Source organism: Topomyia yanbarensis, chromosome 3, assembly GCF_030247195.1.
Source record: "Topomyia yanbarensis strain Yona2022 chromosome 3, ASM3024719v1, whole genome shotgun sequence".
Taxonomy (NCBI): domain Eukaryota; kingdom Metazoa; phylum Arthropoda; class Insecta; order Diptera; family Culicidae; genus Topomyia; species Topomyia yanbarensis.
Genome location: NC_080672.1, coordinates 96,449,342 through 96,468,928, shown reverse-complemented (window position 1 = coordinate 96,468,928; position 19,587 = coordinate 96,449,342). Strand labels below are relative to the sequence as shown.

Sequence of the window (19,587 nt, the reverse complement as noted above, 5' to 3'; positions counted from 1 at the left end):
TGTACCAGTTTGTAGCTCTAGTTGTTTGTAGTGCCAATGGAGAAAGAAAAACGTAGAGTTTTTTATACTTTGGGTGTATTTTAATACCTCTTCGATAGTTTTGATGACTTTGAAAAGCGCCATTTTTGTCAATAGTATTTATAAAAGTAAGGAAATGGAAAGATTAAAAATGTAGTAATTATAAAAATTAAAAATATCTAAACGGCGATCAACGGCAAAAAATAAAAGAAAACGGTAGGAAAACTAAATATTAAAAGAATGTACAAAAGAGCTAAAAACAACAAAATCAGCCAAATAAACAAATTAAACAGGAAACTAGAAAAATATATTGCGAAGATTAAAGAAGTCGAACATCGATAGGAAAATAATGAAAAATCGATAGGAAAGTAGGAAAAATTTCAAAAATCAATGAAAATGAAAAAAAACTACTAAAAAGAATACAAACATTAATATTAAAATTAAAATGCATAAAACTGAAAAACTCGATAAATCAAGAATAATAAAATTTATTTAACATTAAAAACAAGTAATATTTAAAGCAATAGAAAAAGTAAATAAAACGTTTAGAATGCATAAAATTAGAAGAGTATATCCAAAAGAAAAGATTAAAACAACCATTGGAATGATGATAAGATAAAAAGTAAAGAAAATTGGAAGTATTGAACAAAAACGGAGCAAACAGACAAAATGAAAAAAATAGTAAAAAAACCACCATGTTGGTTATAGAAACACAAAAAATGGAGAAATTAACACGAAGAAAATGAATAAAATGGATTAAATTATTTAAAGAACAGAAAAAACACTAGAAATGAAATTTGAAATGAATTCAAGCAACGAACTAATGTAAAATGAAGAAAAAGTGCGCATAGTGTCAAAAAAGATAAATCAAATGTTTTTAGGAAACTACAAATAAAATTCAATGTAAACGTATAGGAAAATGGTCAACAGAAAAAGTACTTTCAAATAGGTTAAATGGAAACAATGAAGAAGTAACAGTAACGAATTAAATCTTAAGAAAAAGGTATAAAAAATAAATAAAATTATATTAAATGAACGATGGGAAAAAATAAAACTAAAAACTAGAAAATAAGGAAGAAAATAGGAGAAAGGCAAAAATTAAATAATAAGACAAAGTGGAATTGATTTGAATAAGTGAAATTGCTTTTGGAAATGCAAAAAAATTAAAAAAAGGAAATTGAAAAGGGGCTTTGATATGAATAAATGTAGTAAATAGACAAATTCTAAAAACTAGATGGAATGATAAAAGAAACAAATATAAAAGCAGGGTATTAAAATATGAAGCAATAAGAAAAATAAAATAAAGAAAGCAGAATTTTCTCGAAAAATTGCGAACAAAATGAAATAACAGAGAAAAAACTATAAATTAAAGTAAGTGATAGCGATAGCAATGGAAAATAAAGCAAATGTAAGGAACGTAAATAAAATAAAAGTACGGAAATAGATAAAAAAGCAGAATCTTAAAATTGTAGAAATACAAGTACAATCCACAACTTTAAAAATAGATCAATGAAATTTTAACAAAATAAAAAAGGGGGGAATAAACAATGGGAAAAAATGAGAAACATGGATCAAATTGCAAATAAGGATTGTGGTTGGATTTTACGCTATGCTGGTTTCGAAAACATTCATAATCCTATAAGAACATAAAGGATTCTTTTGTTTGTGTTGTTGTGTTAGCACACCTTAAAATATTTTACAAGAAACTGATTTCTAGTAAATAGTTCAAAAATAAAAATAAAATTGTTACATTCAAGAAGCGACGTTCAAAATCTCACACTCACTCCTGCAAAACGAAAAGATTTTGTATGCGGATTTAACTTGCTACATTAGTTATCTAATCTTGCTAACTAGTTGATTTGGTTTGGTAGCAGAGTTAAATTTTCTCTTCGAAATCAATCAAACACAATTTAGTAATTTAATGAACGTGTGCATTTTAGAATCATTGGCAGCTCCAGGATTGTGAATCTTCTCTTCATGCTCCATAACATATAAAATTCAAAACAAAACTATTACCACTATACTCATCATGAAAGAGGCTTGTTGTGTATGCAATTTGCTGTTATAACGAAAATGTTGATAAAAGGCCGTATTTGAAAGAATTGTAAAACGTATTTATTTTTTTACATCCCTGGCATCTTTGCAAGGGGGAATTGGTAGTCGAAAATCGCCGAAAAAAGCTACGTCATTTGAGTACGATCCCTTGATAAAAATGTTTCGGTATCATCTCGTATCTGAATATGATTTTTTATGGATTTTGTTACAATGAACGGCAAACCAAATATTTATTAAATTTTAAATTTAAATTTTTGGATTGATTTCGAATTCTTTTGGTATATCAAGAGTTTTTGATGACTTATTTGACCAATTGAGCTCTCAAATAGAGGTAGGGTTACCGCCTCTAGTGGTACTTTGACCAGCATAGTTTTACTGAGCAAAAGACACATGGGTATGCATTGAAATCAATTAGAATTTCGAATTAAAGTGATCACTCGACAGAATTTTAGAGCGCTTCCATTGCTTTTTATTGTATAAAACACTTAAAAACAAATAAATATGCAATGTTTTATTTCTTAAGTAGCTCGCAGCAACTAGGAGTAAAAATATCTTATTTTCTTCACATTCACCGTAGAGTGTAATGTTTTGGTAAAGCACTCCACCTTTCTGTGCCGTTCACATTTAGTTGTATGTTTTTGCATTTGTTAATAGTTTTGTTGATTTAGTTGGGTGAAGTACTTCGCTTCCTCGGATATTCATAAAGAATCTAAACGCACCAGCCATTCTCGCTGTGAAGGATAACCCGAGCGAGCTATGCTCTGCTCCACAGCAAACAAACACGGGGTGTGAAATCACACTTCAGTTTCTTTCGAGAATCTTTGTGAGGAACATTAATCCATTGAGGCGAAGGATGAAGTAAACCCAAATGGCACTTTAAAATAATATTTGACAACGACAAGAGGGGCCCTCCTTAACAATTAGGGCCTGCAACCCAAGGATGATGTTTATGAGGACTGGGTGCTGGACGTTTTCTGGTAAAGAAAAGGGCAATGCAAAATTAAATTCAGTTTTACCTGAACGAAGACACGAAATTTGCCTCCAAAAACCGATGTAGCAACCCTAAGCAGGGTTTTTTCTTTCAATAATTCGCTTTCCAAGGTTGGAAATTCAATAGATCAAAAAAATCGATTTCATATTTGCGAAATTTGAAGACAACCTCATGACTTCTAATCAAACCATTTAATTATTTAACCCTTACAAGTCTGATCATATTTTTGTTTCGATTTAAATTTTAACCTTAAGGTCATTCGCTTCTTCATTCAGGTTAGGAATTTTCCTATAAAAAATCTCTATTCCTGTGTGCGGTTGGTTAGGTTGGTATAAACATAGTTGATAAGAAATATGCAGTAGTTTAGAATTTTCGCTATTCTTGTTACCTCATACACAAGACATTGAATTTTTAATTGCATTCTCAAATAATTTTTTGTCGAGTATTTATCAAAATTTTAGTTTTTGGTAAAAATCCGGGCCCACTCCAGAACTCCGGGCCCGGGGGGAAACACCCCGGTCCCTCCCCCTCTCGGCGGCCCTGGTTCTATGATTAACGTCATCCTCGATTATTTAAAGAATACCATTCCTCGAGCGAGTTCATTCTCTCGTTGAACGTTGGGCCATAAAGAACAGCAGTAGCAATCAGGCATGTTGGCAATGCGCTGCGATGAGTGCTGCATTTGATCACAGCTTCTGCTGGGGGTGGGGACGACGACAGGTCTAGGCATCTAGCGGCCAAGTGTTCGTAATGTCTCCTTTCCATAGCTCTGATTGGCTGTATTGACTTTGCCGATGACGTCATCCTCGGATATATAACTTTCAGCATTGCTCGGGCGAGCTCATTCTCTGGTCGAACGTCGTAGCGGATACGATAGCAGTAGCCGAGAGATATATTTAAATTATGCAGTGCGCTGTGTACTGCTTTGCACACCACAATTGGAAAGTTACGCCACTCAGTGTCAGTGCTAGTCAGCATGTCATTGCGATGAATCTAGTACCGCGTTGCTTTTTGCGACACTAGAGTATTTAAACTGACAAAAAACAAGTCGACGGTTCTCAAATTTGGAAAGCCGAATGTTCTGAGCTTCGTGGAACACCTTGAAACCTTGTATTTACACCGGTACACTCTCTTGCTCATTTCGATTTATTTAGGTACTCGTTCCGCATAAAAGATTAAAATTTGTGCGTATCGAAAATGTTGAGCCCTAGTTAGCTCGACCCATATCGTAACCCTACCCATTGGGGCCGTACACAAATGACGTAGCTTTATTTCGGCTAATTTAGACCCCTCCCTTCCCCTCGTAGCATTTTGACACAATATTTGCTACACCCCTCTACATCATTTATACATGGACCCTGGCACCGTACTGGCTGTTTTTTTTAAATTTTAATTCGTTTATTTGATACGGCTCAATGCTTTTGCTTAGAGGAGCCATGGGTCTTTTATATATTTACAGTATGTAAAAAATCTAAATCACAATACATTTTATTTTGAGCCTATAAGATCCCGTGCGCGCATCTTGCTATTGTGAGCGGAGATCTTTTTTCGCGTCGGGAAGATGTTCCTTCTCTCATCAACTTCGGGGTTATCTCTATGTCTCTCTCGTTGTTGTTTACGTCCGTATCATCATCTTGATTACTGCCATGATACACGCGATCGGATTTCTTCCTGGTTTCTTGCCCTTGCGGGTCGCGAATGTGAACACTCCATCTTTGGTGGTAGCTTCTTCGCTGGTGGTATTAGTTGTTAAGTTGGAAGCTTTTGCAGTTGTCATTATTTCCTTAACTGCAGCCACAAATTAGTTTGTCCTTGATATGTACAAAGAGTTCACTGTGTAATGGTATCACCCCCTTTTGTTTTGTACTGCAGGGTAAGGTAGGAGGGAATGGGTTGATCACCACTTGAAATACCTGGGAAGTAATTTCTCCATGAGTTCTCCGTAATAGATTCCACTGCTCCGAAATTGGAGATGAATCTTTTAATTGCCACTTTGCAAGTAAGTGGAGATAAATCATGTAATTTAACTTCAATATTTCCATTATCCATGTATATAGGGATCTTGATTTCAGCGTTGTCACAAACAAGCATGTGTTTTAAGTTATTCTGCGAACTGATTTTTTTTCGTCTGGGCGAATTTGTTGAAGGTTATCAGCACCGCATGCCTGATGTGCTCAAGCTGTATGAAGGTGACTTCCGAAAACCGAAGCTGCATTTTCACATTCAGCAGATGTTCTACATCAAGAATACTTGGTCTTATGTGAAAAGACCTGCAATCAATGGTCACTGTGTTAGGCCAGAAAAACACTTTTGCTTCATGAGACTCAGTCATCATGACAGATCATGCAAGAATAAAAATAATGGTATCCTTTGTTGTGCAGATAATGCACACAAGTAACTGTTTTTTTTCGTTCGCTTTGCACTGGCTTGGACAGAAGCAGGAGCACACTGAGTATCATGACCGATGCCTTTGATGGTTGAAAATAGACTGAGTACTGGCTGTTGTTTGAAACGGTATGCATTGATCGAAATGGTAAAGCGAAAATCGAAGCGTGACTAAAATATTCGCTAATTTTATGTCATTTAAACAAAACGAAAAAATATATTGTAATTTAACTCGAAGTTGAACCTTATTGACTCAACAAAAGTGGGTTTCAAAGCAATTGTTTAAATACGCGATAATTTTTTTTTTAATAAATGCATATTTTATGCATGGTTTCGCACTCTTTAAGTAGTTCTTTTTAGCTTTCATGTATGTGCGGAGAACTGTACATACTTTTAATATGATGACAAACGATGTAAAATGTTTGAAGTATTCGTAAAATATAAAGCTGTTTTTTTCCATTTCATATAGAGTGGAAAGTGCCTGTGCTACGGGATAACACGATTTCGATCAACTTTAATAAAACTCGTGTTAGACCCACAATTCAGGAAGTGGAACAATTAGAAAGTGAAAATGGAGCTTAATCTCGCTGAAGTTACGTACATTCAGCTACATCACGTAAAAACCGTGTTTTGATCACGTTTATTAGCTTAGCACAGGCCGAAAACTTCATTGCAAATAACAACATGCAACCCGAGGTCGAATTTATTAAACACCAGAAATAAGATCCCCGTGCATATGGAAAATGACATGGTAGACGTGCGTATCCATGATTTGGCCCCGCGCACGAAAGAAGATTTCATCAAACGAATCATGTCGCAATATGGAGAAGTAAAATCTATTACGAATGACACCTGGAGAATTTTTTTACAGGCATTCCCAACGGCATTCGTATTGTGAGGATGCGATTGACTAAACCAATACCTTCTTATATGACTCTCGATTGCAAATCACCGAGGAAAGGCGTAACCTATAAGCAAACAACGCTAATCACATATCCCGGGCATACCCCAACATGCCAATTCTGTAACCATACAGCCCACTATGGAAACCCACCGACACCTTCAGATAAACCAAAAACAACGATCCAATTAACCAATAATGCAGGTACAACGACCACGACAACCGCTTCCAAACCAACAACTAGCATCGCCAATAAAGAAGCAAATACCGATGAAGACGGATATACAACAGCGACCCGTAAGAACTAGAAACAAATAAGAACCTCTGATCGTGAACAGCAAGAAAGCAGTACCGATGATGACATGGACGGGAACGATAAAGCGAGAGAAGGCAGACTGAATGACCCCTAGCGGCTTCACCGCCAAGGAAAAAGATCTCAACACGCAGCAGCAAACTGCGTCAACACGATGTGGCAGACCGATATTCTTAGAATTTATTTATTTATTTTTTATTTTTACTTATTGTAAAAAAAAATTAAAAGACTCACGGCTTAGTTGTGCTTACGCATTGAGCCGTTTCAAATAAAACTTTAGATTAAAAAAAACCCGGTTGTCAACGACTACTGAACAAAATGAATACTTTGTTCGACCCTATCCGTGAAGAGAGTAAATGTGCTATATTTCGATTATTATATCGATTTTGTGGGCTGTTTTCGGCAAATTTAAGAGTAAGAGAAACGAAAGCAATGAAATTGAAAGATAGGTATTCTAGATCGAATCAGTTATAAACATAACACGGCAAACTAGGACTAGGCAGGCTCATATGGCCATGATCGAAAGGAAATGTGAAGAATCCATTGCCTTCTGCTGGTGGGAGTTGGGCTTTCCACCCAAGTTTACCGCATGATGGTCGTTGATAGAACATAACTCATCATCATGTTTTACCACCGACGCCGCGAATTATATTGCACACTACATTTTCAATGTTGCCGTGGTCGTGTCCTGCACACAACCCTTAAATTTTTTTTCGTTTGTTCTTTCGTATTATCATTTCCTTCTCTTGCGGCTCATTGGCAAAGTTTTGCCGAATGCAACGTCACAGTCACTGAATACGTCATTGAAAAAAATCGATTTCCCCTGTGCGTTTTGCTTACTTTTATGCTTTGCGCCGATTTATTGGAAAAAACTTGGAGGAAAAATTCTTCTTCTCTTCTATGACTACAAAACTTTATTTTTGTTGATATTATAGAACTCGTTTAACAGTTGTCAAAAATCTAAATTTTACCACAAAAGATCAGAATAGTGATAAATTATATCTCTTGAATCTCCGGGAGTAGTTGTTGGCTAGCTGAACGAGCAGCGACTTGTGTTCTTCGACGATTTTTCTTACATTCCAGAGAGGCATGCTCTCATCATGTTCACGCGACTACCGGGAGATACTTGATTCATCACATTATAACAATTACCCACTTTCTTATCTGTAATCTGAATACGATATCTTCCCGTGCATCAACTTTTACTACGACGCAAACGCTTTTTACAAAGCCCAAACTCGAACATGGTCAATCTCCATGGCCGCCTCTTCACCCCAGGTGCTGTACCAATCCGCTCGAGCATTCCAGAAACTGGTCATAGCCGTCGACTGTCCGAGGTACCAAGGTTTCGGGTGAGGATTCGATGCACCATCCGGGAAGTAGTCTCCGCCAACCGCGACATTCAGCAAAAGATGGAACTCCTTATCGAAGGGTGCCATTAGAGTACCCTCCGGCCATGGATTGAAACTGAGCCCCCCAAGGCGCCAGAATCCTTCATACGGAGTGATAGTGTGATAGACCTGGTCGTTAATCGCGAACTGAATGACATTTTCCGTCCAAATAAGCTGATAGTTGTGGAAGAAGGCGTAGAGACCGTCCCGGTGATCGGAGTTGCACAACTGGCTACGGTAATCGGGACTGTCGCCAAAATGCAAACACGACGACACTTTGTTCACTCCAATATGCTCGCCATAGTGCCACAAATCCCGATTACCGCGCGATTCCATTATGTCTATTTCGCCAGACCTGGGCCAGTATCCGTAGTAGTCATCCTTTGGCATCATCCACAGTGCTGGCCATATCCAATCTCCGACCGGGAGTCTAGCACGAATCTCCAGTCTACCGAACTTAAACCCGAATGAATTGTGCGTACGAAGACGCGCGCTTCGAATCGGGTTCAGAATGTACTCGGGACTACCCTGGCGGTAGCATCCTCGAATCTGTTCAGCCCATTCACCTTCGTCAGTACATCTGTTTAAAAAAATTAAACCAGATTAATTTTTGTGTAAAAATTTGTGAAGTGTATGCTACCTATTGAAGTCATCCGTCTCCCAAAGGTTGATCGTTCCAGTGGAAAGGAATTCTTCACCAAATTCTTCGGAGGTAAGTGTAGGTCTCAGAACAAGGTGCCCATCCTTGATATACGAGTTTCGACCACTTCCGGAGTACCATTGGAACTCGTTGTTCTGAAAATGGGCAATTCTAAACACAATTCTGACTGAAAGTCTCGTTTTTTACTTACCCCTCCACCACCGAGTGAGTTCTCATGCTCCCAAACAGATCTGTCGAGATAATCAAAGTTGTCCTCGAATATCAACTGTCCAGAGCAGTACGGCCCTGTTGACGAAATGTAATATTTCTCGATAGTAAGTCGCAATAGTTTTCACGTTTCCTTACCTTGAGGAGCCTTCCATCCCGTTGCCGTAGTTGGGGAAGGATTGCACTGTCCGAAGCAAACTGTAACTGCGTGTAACAGCAGCAGTACTATCGAGAGTGTGACTACGTAGTTAGCCATAGCCGTATTATGGTTTCAGACACTGCAGTTGCTCTTTTATATGCCGGTTATATCTTATCGTTGCTTTCGCAAGGATAATTAGAATGCGATGCTTTGGATTGGTTTGATCAGCAAGTCGTGTCGTGTTCGAATGGAGTTCCCCGCAAAGATATCCATGTGATGTTTATTGAGGATTCTGGATTTAAGTGGGAATACGATTACGCCATTCGACTCGAATATGCATTAATTAGAGATCTCTTAGCGAAAAATAAATACAACAAAAATAATTTCACTGTCTAAAAAAGTGGTATTTCGACTACGACTTATAGTCTTCAGTGCTCCTAGAAGGCTAGATACAAGCCGTAGTCGAAATACTAAAATCAGATTTTGAATGTGAAGTTATTATCATATATAGTGTTGGTTCTAAACGGGATTCTTTATCTTAAGAACGTTTAGTATGACATTTCACTAAGCGACTGTTTAATAAGTTAAAAAACGATGGGTTTACAAAAATTTAAAACGAGTTCTGGGGAGCCCCGGAGCTGACCTGTTCCTGTTGCGAAGAAGCAATATACCCTATTTACGCTTGGATTTCTACATGTTACTTAGCACTCATGTCGCAATAGAATGTATATTAGACAAGAAGTGTTTTAATCAGGAATTGCTAAGAGAGGTCGTATGTTTATGACACTTTTTGCCTGTATTTATCCATTATTCATTATCGGTAAACAATGACCACCAGTCATCCAGACTACGTTATCAACATACGAATGTTAAGTTGCAGCATGCATTCTTTGCCCACTACTGTTTTTAGTATGAAGAGTCTACTGCACGTGATGTGTAATCGAAAATAATATTAATAAGAACGAATATTTCCGAAAAAAAATTCATTTAGTTTATAAAGGTTTTAACCTTAAAGTTATTCTCCTTTTTACTCACGTTAGATAATTTCTTTTAGTAAAACCTCAAACACTATGTGCGGGGTTGGGAATCGAACCCAGGTGAGCTACGTACAAGGCAATTGATTTACCAACTACGCTATGTCCGCACTCCCCGAAAAAATTCTGCAGATATTGACGCGTTCTGAAGTGTTCGCCGAAGCTGTAAATATTGAATTATTTCACTACTTTTAATAGGTAGTTGAAAGCTGATTTTATGACTATCAATTGACAGATTACTCACCAACTCGTCTGTGGGATTTTGGTCTCTCAGAACTCAACTTTATGGGCGTGAGAATTTCGCCAAATTAAATAACTTCCCTGCCGCAGTTTTTCCAAAAATTCGGTATCGATTGAATCCCGTTTCAGTCGGGAAAACTTAGTATTGTCCGGGAAAGAAAGGCGGAGCACACCGTAATTTCTTCGTTGATGACACGAAGATTTTTCAACTAATAGTGATGGATTTGATATCGACGAAGGAAAACACTGGTCCGAGCTGACTTCCTTGTGGGATGCTATGTGTAGCAAAAATGGTGTGCATATAGACATTTAATAATGCTGTAACAAGTAACAAGTAACAAGTAACAAGTAACAAGTAACAAGTAACAAGTAACAAGCAACAAGATACAAGTAACAAGTAACAAGTAACAAGTAACAAGTAACAAGTAACAAGTAACAAGTAACAAGTAACAAGTAACAAGTAACAAGTAACAAGCAACAAGTAACAAGTAACAAGTAACAAGTAACAAGTAACAAGCAACAAGTAACAAGCAACAAGTAACAAGCAACAAGTAACAAGTAACAAGTAACAAGTAACAAGTAACAAGTAACAAGTAACAAGTAACAAGTAACAAGTAACAAGTAACAAGTAACAAGTAACAAGTAACAAGTAACAAGTAACAAATAACAAGTAACAAGTAACAAGTAACAAGTAACAAGTAACAAGTAACAAGTAACAAGTAACAAGTAACAAGTAACAAGTAACAAGTAACAAGTAACAAGTAACAAGTAACAAGTAACAAGTAACAAGTAACAAGTAACAAGTAACAAGTAACAAGTAACAAGTAACAAGTAACAAGTAACAAGTAACAAGTAACAAGTAACAAGTAACAAGTAACAAGTAACAAGTAACAAGTAACAAGTAACAAGTAACAAGTAACAAGTAACAAGTAACAAGTAACAAGTAACAAGTAACAAGTAACAAGTAACAAGTAACAAGTAACAAGTAACAAGTAACAAGTAACAAGTAACAAGTAACAAGTAACAAGTAACAAGTAACAAGTAACAAGTAACAAGTAACAAGTAACAAGTAACAAGTAACAAGTAACAAGTAACAAGTAACAAGTAACAAGTAACAAGTAACAAGTAACAAGTAACAAGTAACAAGTAACAAGTAACAAGTAACAAGTAACAAGTAACAAGTAACAAGTAACAAGTAACAAGTAACAAGTAACAAGTAACAAGTAACAAGTAACAAGTAACAAGTAACAAGTAACAAGTAACAAGTAACAAGTAACAAGTAACAAGTAACAAGTAACAAGTAACAAGTAACAAGTAACAAGTAACAAGTAACAAGTAACAAGTAACAAGTAACAAGTAACAAGTAACAAGTAACAAGTAACAAGTAACAAGTAACAAGTAACAAGTAACAAGTAACAAGTAACAAGTAACAAGTAACAAGTAACAAGTAACAAGTAACAAGTAACAAGTAACAAGTAACAAGTAACAAGTAACAAGTAACAAGTAACAAGTAACAAGTAACAAGTAACAAGTAACAAGTAACAAGTAACAAGTAACAAGTAACAAGTAACAAGTAACAAGTAACAAGTAACAAGTAACAAGTAACAAGTAACAAGTAACAAGTAACAAGTAACAAGTAACAAGTAACAAGTAACAAGTAACAAGTAACAAGTAACAAGTAACAAGTAACAAGTAACAAGTAACAAGTAACAAGTAACAAGTAACAAGTAACAAGTAACAAGTAACAAGTAACAAGTAACAAGTAACAAGTAACAAGTAACAAGTAACAAGTAACAAGTAACAAATGAAAGGAGTTAAAATCAAGTCTCCATGTTGAAAGTGTGAAACGAGGGAAGTAAGTGAAAATTGCGGACGGAATGAAAAGAGCGAAAAGAGCAAATGAATAGATTTAAATTAGTGGAACGAGTCGAACGAGTTAAACAAGTGAAAACAGTCAAGAAATAAAGAATAAAAATAGTCAAAAGATGGAATAAGGAAAGAAGCAAAAAGAATAAAGAACAAAAAGAGCGAAAAGAATGCAAAGAGTGAAAAGATTTCAAAGAGTGAAAAGTAAAGTGAAAAAATGAAGAGGCGAAAGAGTCAAGAGAATCCAAAAAGCCAAACTAGTTAAAAGATTTAAAAAAAAGTTAATAGAGTGAAAATAATAAAAAAAAAACACAAGAAAAGAGCCAAAAGAGTTAAGTGTGTCAACACAGGGAAAAGAGAAAAAGAGTGACATGAGCGACTAGAGCGAAAAGATTCACTCTAAAAAAAAGTAAAAGGGTAAAAAAGTCAAAATGGTTAAAAGATTGAAAAGAGTATAATAGGAAAAGGAGTGAAAAGTGTAAAGAGAGTAAAAAAGTAGAAAAAGCGAAAAGAATGGAAAGAATGACAATTATAAAGAAGGAGCGATAAGAGCGGAAAAAGGAAAGGGTTCAAAGAGTGAAGAGTTTGAAAAGAAGGAAATGATCAGAGTGAAGAAAGTGAATGGAGTGAAAAGTGTGAAAAGAGTGTGAGAATTGAAAAAAGGGAAAAAATTAGTAAGAGGAGTAAAAAATAATCAAAAGAGTTAAACGAGTGAAAAAAGTTAACAAAATTATTAAAAAGATGGTAAGAGTAAAAGAGCGAAAAGTGTGAGACGAGTAAAAATACTGTAAGAAATAAAAAATGTGATAAGAGCGAAAAGAACAAAGACTTTTTTGTTCTTTTTGCTCTTGAATCTAAAGAGACAAAATTGTTAAAAGATTCAAAACAGTTGAAAGAGTGAAATTAGTCAAGAGAGTAGAAAGTGTTGAGAGTGTCAAAAGAGGGAAAAAAGTGAAAATAAAAACTAGAGTAAGAAGAGCGAAAAGATTGAAAAATGTAAAAAAGTCAAAATGGTGAATAGATTGAAAAGAGAGATAAAAATGAGAGGGTAAAAGAAGTGAAAAGTATGAGAAGAGTGAAAAATGGAAAACAGTAAAAAGATTAAAAACAGTGAAAAGAGCTGAAGCGAAAAAAAATTAAAAAATAATAGAGTGCAATGAGTGAAAAAACGGTAAGAGTGAAGAGTGAAAAAGTGAAAAGAGTGAAAGGAGTGACAGCAGTGAAAAGTGTATAAAATAGCGAGAAGAGTGAAAAGACTAAATGGGCTTGAAAAAGTGAACAGAATGAAAATAGCGAAAAGGACGAAAAGAGCGAAAATAGTAAAAAGAGTGAAAAAGTAGAGGAGTAAAAAGTGTTAAAGGATGTAAGGAGTTGAAAAATTTAAAGAGTGAATAGTTGCGTTGCGTTGCGTTGCGAAGCACGGTGCTATTCGTAGATTGCATACTAACGATTATCATGTTGCCTATAGGTAGCTCAACTCATCTTGCTTGTGAGATAAATGATCGGGAATGAACTTTATCTCTTATGAGTTCAGTAAACCAATAGCATGAGAATCGTTATTGCCGGCCACGACCATCTTCACCGATACTTAGGATAGGGTAGGAAATGTTGATGTAATACCTACTTAAGGAAGGCCCCCGACTCAGCGACGCTTCCATAGATATTACGGAGTTGGATTGAAGGACAGGTACAGGTCTAGGATTCGCCACAAGCAGGCAATGCGACCACAAAATGAAAATGTTTTATGCGGTGGGATGGTTAATCTCCGAGTACACGTATACTCAGAGCAAAAAGATATTTAGTTATGATTTTTCTTGTATTTAAACTCTGGATAGCCGGCCATCAAGAGTGATTTAGTTTTTCCCTAAACTACAGCAATTTGAACTCCAAACAGCCGGCCGTAGGAGTATTGCTAAAAGCGCGAGCTAGTCTGATATAAATATTCGTTTGAGAATTGGGTAGTAGGAACACAAGTCAAGAGTATTTTTAATGTGCACTTTCAAATAAAACCACAACTTAGTCTATCCTCATATCGAGTCATAGCCACCGCGGGCTGAACCTACCTCCAACCTCTAAGGCAAAGTTTCGTCGGACCACCGATCGCGATCTACTTTCAAATATCCAGTGTATGCACATATATACACACATGTGTGCATGCCTGTAAACATACATATGAAAAGACGCATGTATACATGCATACATACGCACTCATGCACACATTCACACACATATATCTGCACACACATATATCTGCACACACACATATTTGCACATATACATGTATACCCATACGCGTTTAACAGCGCCAGATGAGAAGCCATCGCTGCAGCGCTGTACAGAATATGGGTCCTCGATCTATGACCGATACTGAAGAGCTATAAATTAAAAACGTTAATAATAAGCATCGAAATTATGCCCATAATAATTATCTCAATCAGAACAAATTGAACTCCAGTGTATATTCCATCGAGGTTGTGCGCGTGACGGTGCCTTGACGCATTAGATTTTGTTGAAACCTGTCCTACCCGCACTGAACTAATTAAATCATATCTCGACAAACTACGTAAAAGCCATCCGCCAAAACTCCCCCCGAAGGGGAACCCCGGAGAAACCATTGCCGATCCCGTTTCCAGACAGGAGTCGCTCTAGGTCTGTTCTAATATTTACAAAATCCGTATAAAAATGACAGCTCCGAGCGAACCCAGAGCGACTCCGATCCAAAAACGAAACAAGCATATTATTGCTTGAATACAGTTCCCATCAGTTTATGAAAGAGAAAACTTTTCTCTTTTGTTTACTTTTAATATCTGCGATTAGCGAGCAGCGGCTCGTCCGGAATTCCCATTCAAAGTGAATTCCGACAGTCGGCCCGCAATCATATGTTTGTCGAGATATATTTGGCATTATATAAAAATCCTATTGGAAATTTCTCACCCGAATACATGAACGATGCCATAGCACGACACACAATGCCATTCCCATGACAACACATATGCCTTGTAGTTGTAGTGGTATTTACACCAAACAGAATTTATGGCATATTCGTTTTTGACAGTGCACTACACCGGTGTAGTCGGTGCTACACTCATTCAAACTTGGGTGTAATCAGTCTATCTCTTTCTTTGCACTACACCGGTGTAGCACCAAGAAAAAACGAAAACGCCATTAGTAGTGCACACACATTATCATGTTATTTTCTTCACTATTCTTCCACAATCAATACTTTTGCTACACATGAAGGAATTCGATTTTCAATATCGTGAAACTTTTCTAGTGGTAATTTCTCCGATCGACGATGTCACTAAACACTAGCGCAGTCTCAACGCTAATCCACCAAGGCAAAAGATTAACCTCCCATACTAGTCGTATGCAACTCAGTTCCGCCGTAATCACACACACCCAAGATAGTGTTCGATGTAGAAGTTGTAGAGAAACACATTTTAAACAAATTTGCTGAAGATATGCAAGCTCTAGCTTTTGTAATTTTCATTGCACGAGAAAACCAAATATAAGCTTCAGGGTGTTCTGTAACCTTCCGCCAGCTAACAAAGCTAGTAAAACTGTCAAAATTTAAAGAGTGAATAGTGTGACAAAAGTAAAAAGTCAAACGAGCAAAAAGAGTAAAAAGACTACATGATTGAAGATAGTCAAAAATGTCCAAAAAATCGAAATATTCTAAAGAATTTATATTGCCAAAATTTTCGAAAGAGTTTAATGAGTGAAAGGAGTAAAAAGAGTGAAATAAGTGAAAGGAATGAATTAAACGTACAGAATGAAAGGAGTGAAAAAGTGACAAAAACGTAGAGTAAAAAGAGTGAAAAAAACGAACAAAAAGAGTCAATAGAATGAAAAGAATGTGAAAAGAACCAAGAGAGAAAAAAGTAACAAAGTGCATAGCGTGAAAAAATTTAAAAGGGCAAAAAGAGAGCCAAATTCCAGTAAGTTCCAAAATCCAAATGAGTTCCAAAGTTCAAATGAGTTCCAAAATTTAAATGAGTTCCAAAATTCGAATGGGTTACAAAATTAAAATGAGCTCCAAACTTCAAATGAGTTCCAAAATTTAAATGAGTTCCCAATTCCAAATGATTTTCCAATTTCAAATGATTTCCAAAATTCAAATGAGTTACAAAATTCAAACGAGTTCCAAAATTAAAATGAGTTCCAAAAGTAACATGAGTTCCAAAATTAAAATGAGTTCCAAAATTCAAATGCGATTCAAAATTCAAATGAGTTCCAAAACTCAAATGAGTTCTAAAATTCAAATGAGTTTCAAAATTCAAATGACTTTCAAAACTCAAATGAGTTCCAAAATTCAAATGAGTACCAAAAAAAAAATGAGTTCCAAAATTGAAATGAGTTCCAAAATTCGAATGGGTTACAAAATTAAAATGAGCTCCAAACTTCAAATGAGTTCCAAAATTTAAATGAGTTCCTAATTCCAAATGATTTTCCAATTTCAAATGATTTCCAAAATTCAAATGAGTTACAAAATTCAAACGAGTTCCAAAATTAAAATGAGTTCCAAAAGTAACATGAGTTCCAAAATTAAAATGAGTTCCAAAATTCAAATGCGATTCAAAATTCAAATGAGTTCCAAAACTCAAATGAGTTCTAAAATTCAAATGAGTTTCAAAATTCAAATGACTTTCAAAACTCAAATGAGTTCCAAAATTCAAATGAGTACCAAAAAAAAAATGAGTTCCAAAATTGAAATGAGTTCCAAAATTCGAATGGGTTACAAAATTAAAATGAGCTCCAAACTTCAAATGAGTTCCAAAATTTAAATGAGTTCCTAATTCCAAATGATTTTCCAATTTCAAATGATTTCCAAAATTCAAATGAGTTACAAAATTCAAACGAGTTCCAAAATTAAAATGAGTTCCAAAAGTAACATGAGTTCCAAAAATAAAATGAGTTCCAAAATTCAAATGCGGTTCAAAATTCAAATGAGTTTCAAAATCAAATGAGTTCCAAAATTGAAATGAGTTTAAAATTTCAAATAAGTTCAAAAACTCAAATGAGTTCCAAAACTCAAATGAGTTCTAAAATTCAAATGAGTTTCAAAATTCAAATGACTTTCAAAACTCAAATGAGTTCCAAAATTCAAATGAGTTCCAAAATTTTAATGAGTTCCAAAATTCTAATGAGTTCCAAAATTCAAATGAGTTCCAAAATTCGAATTAGTTCTAAAATTCAAATGATTACCAAAATTCAAATGAGTTCCAAAATTCAAATGGGTTCCAAAATTCAAATGAGTTTCAAAATTCAAATGAGTTTCTAAATTCAAATGAGTTTCAAAATTCAAATGAGTTTCAAAATTCAAATGAGTTTCAAAATTCAAATAAGTTCCAAATTTCAAATGAGTTCCAAAATTAAAATGAGTTCCAAACTTCAAATGAGTTCCAAAATTCAAATGAGTTCCAAAATTCAAATGAGCTCCAAAATTCAAAAGAGTCAAAGAGTCAAAGAGAAAACAGAAGCCAGCAGACAGATAAGATTTTTTTGTTTGGGAGTCCCGCTCCAATGTATTCAATCAATTAATTAATAAAATAGCCAATGCAAACAAATACTACGCATTTTATTCCGAGCCGTCGATTATCTAATCATCCAAATAGTGAAAAATAAAATTAGCTACTTAGGCTGACAGTTCACGAAGCCAGCGCATGATACGTGAAATCTTCGTGGGAGAATCTCCTCAATGACTTGACCTATCACATATTCACGTATTGTTATCCGCGTCTCGAACGCGATAAGATAGCTCTTAGGTATAAAACACCGATTGCGCTAATAAATACACCAGGCGCAGTTCGAAGATGGTAAATTACGTTGCTGCAGTAGCCGCCGGGCTACTCTTGTTGAACGCTGCTACAGTCTGCTGGGGACAGTGTAATCCATCCCCAACGACGGCATCCGGGTGGAAGGCTCCCGGGGGTGAGTTAATTGTTTTCATATTGATTTCGACGATAATTGACGGTTATGTCATTCGTTTTAGGGCCTTACTGTTCAGGTCAGTTGATTTTCGAGGACAACTTTGATACGCTCGATAGATCTGTGTGGGAGCACGAAAATACCGTTGGTGGAGGAGGCGTGAGTATTAGTGTGGCTTTGAGTCAAACATGTGTTCTCATTTATTTTTAAATTCAGAACAATGAGTTCCAATGGTACTCCGGAAGCGGTCGTAACTCTTATATAAAGGACGGACATCTTGTTTTGAGGCCTACGCTTACAGCGGAAGAATTTGGAGAAGATTTTCTAACATCTGGTACGATCAATCTATGGGATACAGACGATTTCAACAGGTAATGTTGTTTGTGCACAATTCAAGTGCAAAGGTAATATTTCCATCCATTCCAGGTGCACTGACGCCCCGGACTGGGCAGAGCAAATTCAAGGATGCTACCGCCAGGGTAGTCCCGAATACATTTTAAACCCGATTCGAAGCGCGCGTCTTAGAACGCACAACTCGTTCGGATTTAAATACGGAAGGTTGGAGATTCGTGCTAAACTGCCAGCCGGTGATTGGATTTGGCCAGCATTATGGATGATGCCGAAATATGACGTCTACGGTACCTGGCCTAGATCGGGCGAAATTGACGTTATGGAAGCCCGTGGCAATCGGGAACTCTGGCTGAACGATGAACACATTGGCATACGGCAGGCTTCGGCTTGTTTGCACTTTGGACCCGCCTGGGATTATCGTCACTATTTGTGCAATTCCGACCATCGGGATGGTTTATATTCCTTCTTCTACAACTATCAGCTAATTTGGACGGAACAAGTAATTCAGTTCGCGATCAACGATCAAGTTTATCATACCATCACTCCGTATGAAGGCTTCTGGAGACTGGGAGGATTCAGTTATAATCCATGGCCGGAAGGTCAACTCATGGCACCCTTCGATCAGGAGTTCCACCTTCTAATGAACGTCGCAGTTGGCGGAAACTACTTCCCAGATGGTGCCTGGAATCCACACCCGAAACCATGGTACTACGGACAGTCTACAGCGATGACCAGTTTCTGGAATGCTCGAGGAGATTGGTATAGTACTTGGGGCGAAGAAGCGGCCATGGAGATAGATTATGTGCGTGTTTGGGCTTTGTAAATGACAGATTAAATAGAAACTACTGAAAATAAGCTGATCAAGGTTTTGATTCAATCAAAAAATTTCCATCCGTCTGCCAAAATGAACTTGGTGTTTATCCAATTGATAATCAGTTCAGCGTCGGCTCCGCTACATAGTGATCGGAAATTGACAACCCGTTTATTCCGTTTATAGTTTTAATTTAGTGGTGTAACGTTGCCTTTCTCATTTTAATATTTCCTACAAAAGTAATGTGTAGAACTCGCTTAAACTTTGAAAACTTTTTCCGAGGACCAGAAGAACGA

At 36.3% G+C, this 19,587-nt stretch overlaps 2 protein-coding genes across 2 annotated transcripts; one reads left to right on the top strand and one right to left on the bottom strand.

The window, feature by feature from the left end:
* Nucleotides 1-7,559: 7,559 nt before the first annotated feature.
* LOC131692671 (beta-1,3-glucan-binding protein-like) lies at nt 7,560-9,189 on the bottom strand. The gene is made up of 4 exons (XM_058979836.1): nt 9,061-9,189; nt 8,906-9,000; nt 8,695-8,849; nt 7,560-8,634 (listed from the first exon to the last, which is right to left on the bottom strand). Exons 1-4 carry the CDS (start codon nt 9,176-9,178, stop codon nt 7,887-7,889), a joined length of 1,116 nt encoding a protein of 371 aa, XP_058835819.1. The 5' UTR covers nt 9,179-9,189; the 3' UTR covers nt 7,560-7,886.
* Nucleotides 9,190-17,997: 8,808 nt separating this feature from the next.
* Nucleotides 17,998-19,335, top strand: LOC131692475 (beta-1,3-glucan-binding protein-like). Its single transcript, XM_058979538.1, has 4 exons — nt 17,998-18,132; nt 18,194-18,288; nt 18,346-18,500; nt 18,556-19,335. Exons 1-4 carry the CDS (start codon nt 18,015-18,017, stop codon nt 19,301-19,303), a joined length of 1,116 nt encoding a protein of 371 aa, XP_058835521.1. The 5' UTR covers nt 17,998-18,014; the 3' UTR covers nt 19,304-19,335.
* Nucleotides 19,336-19,587: the final 252 nt, after the last annotated feature.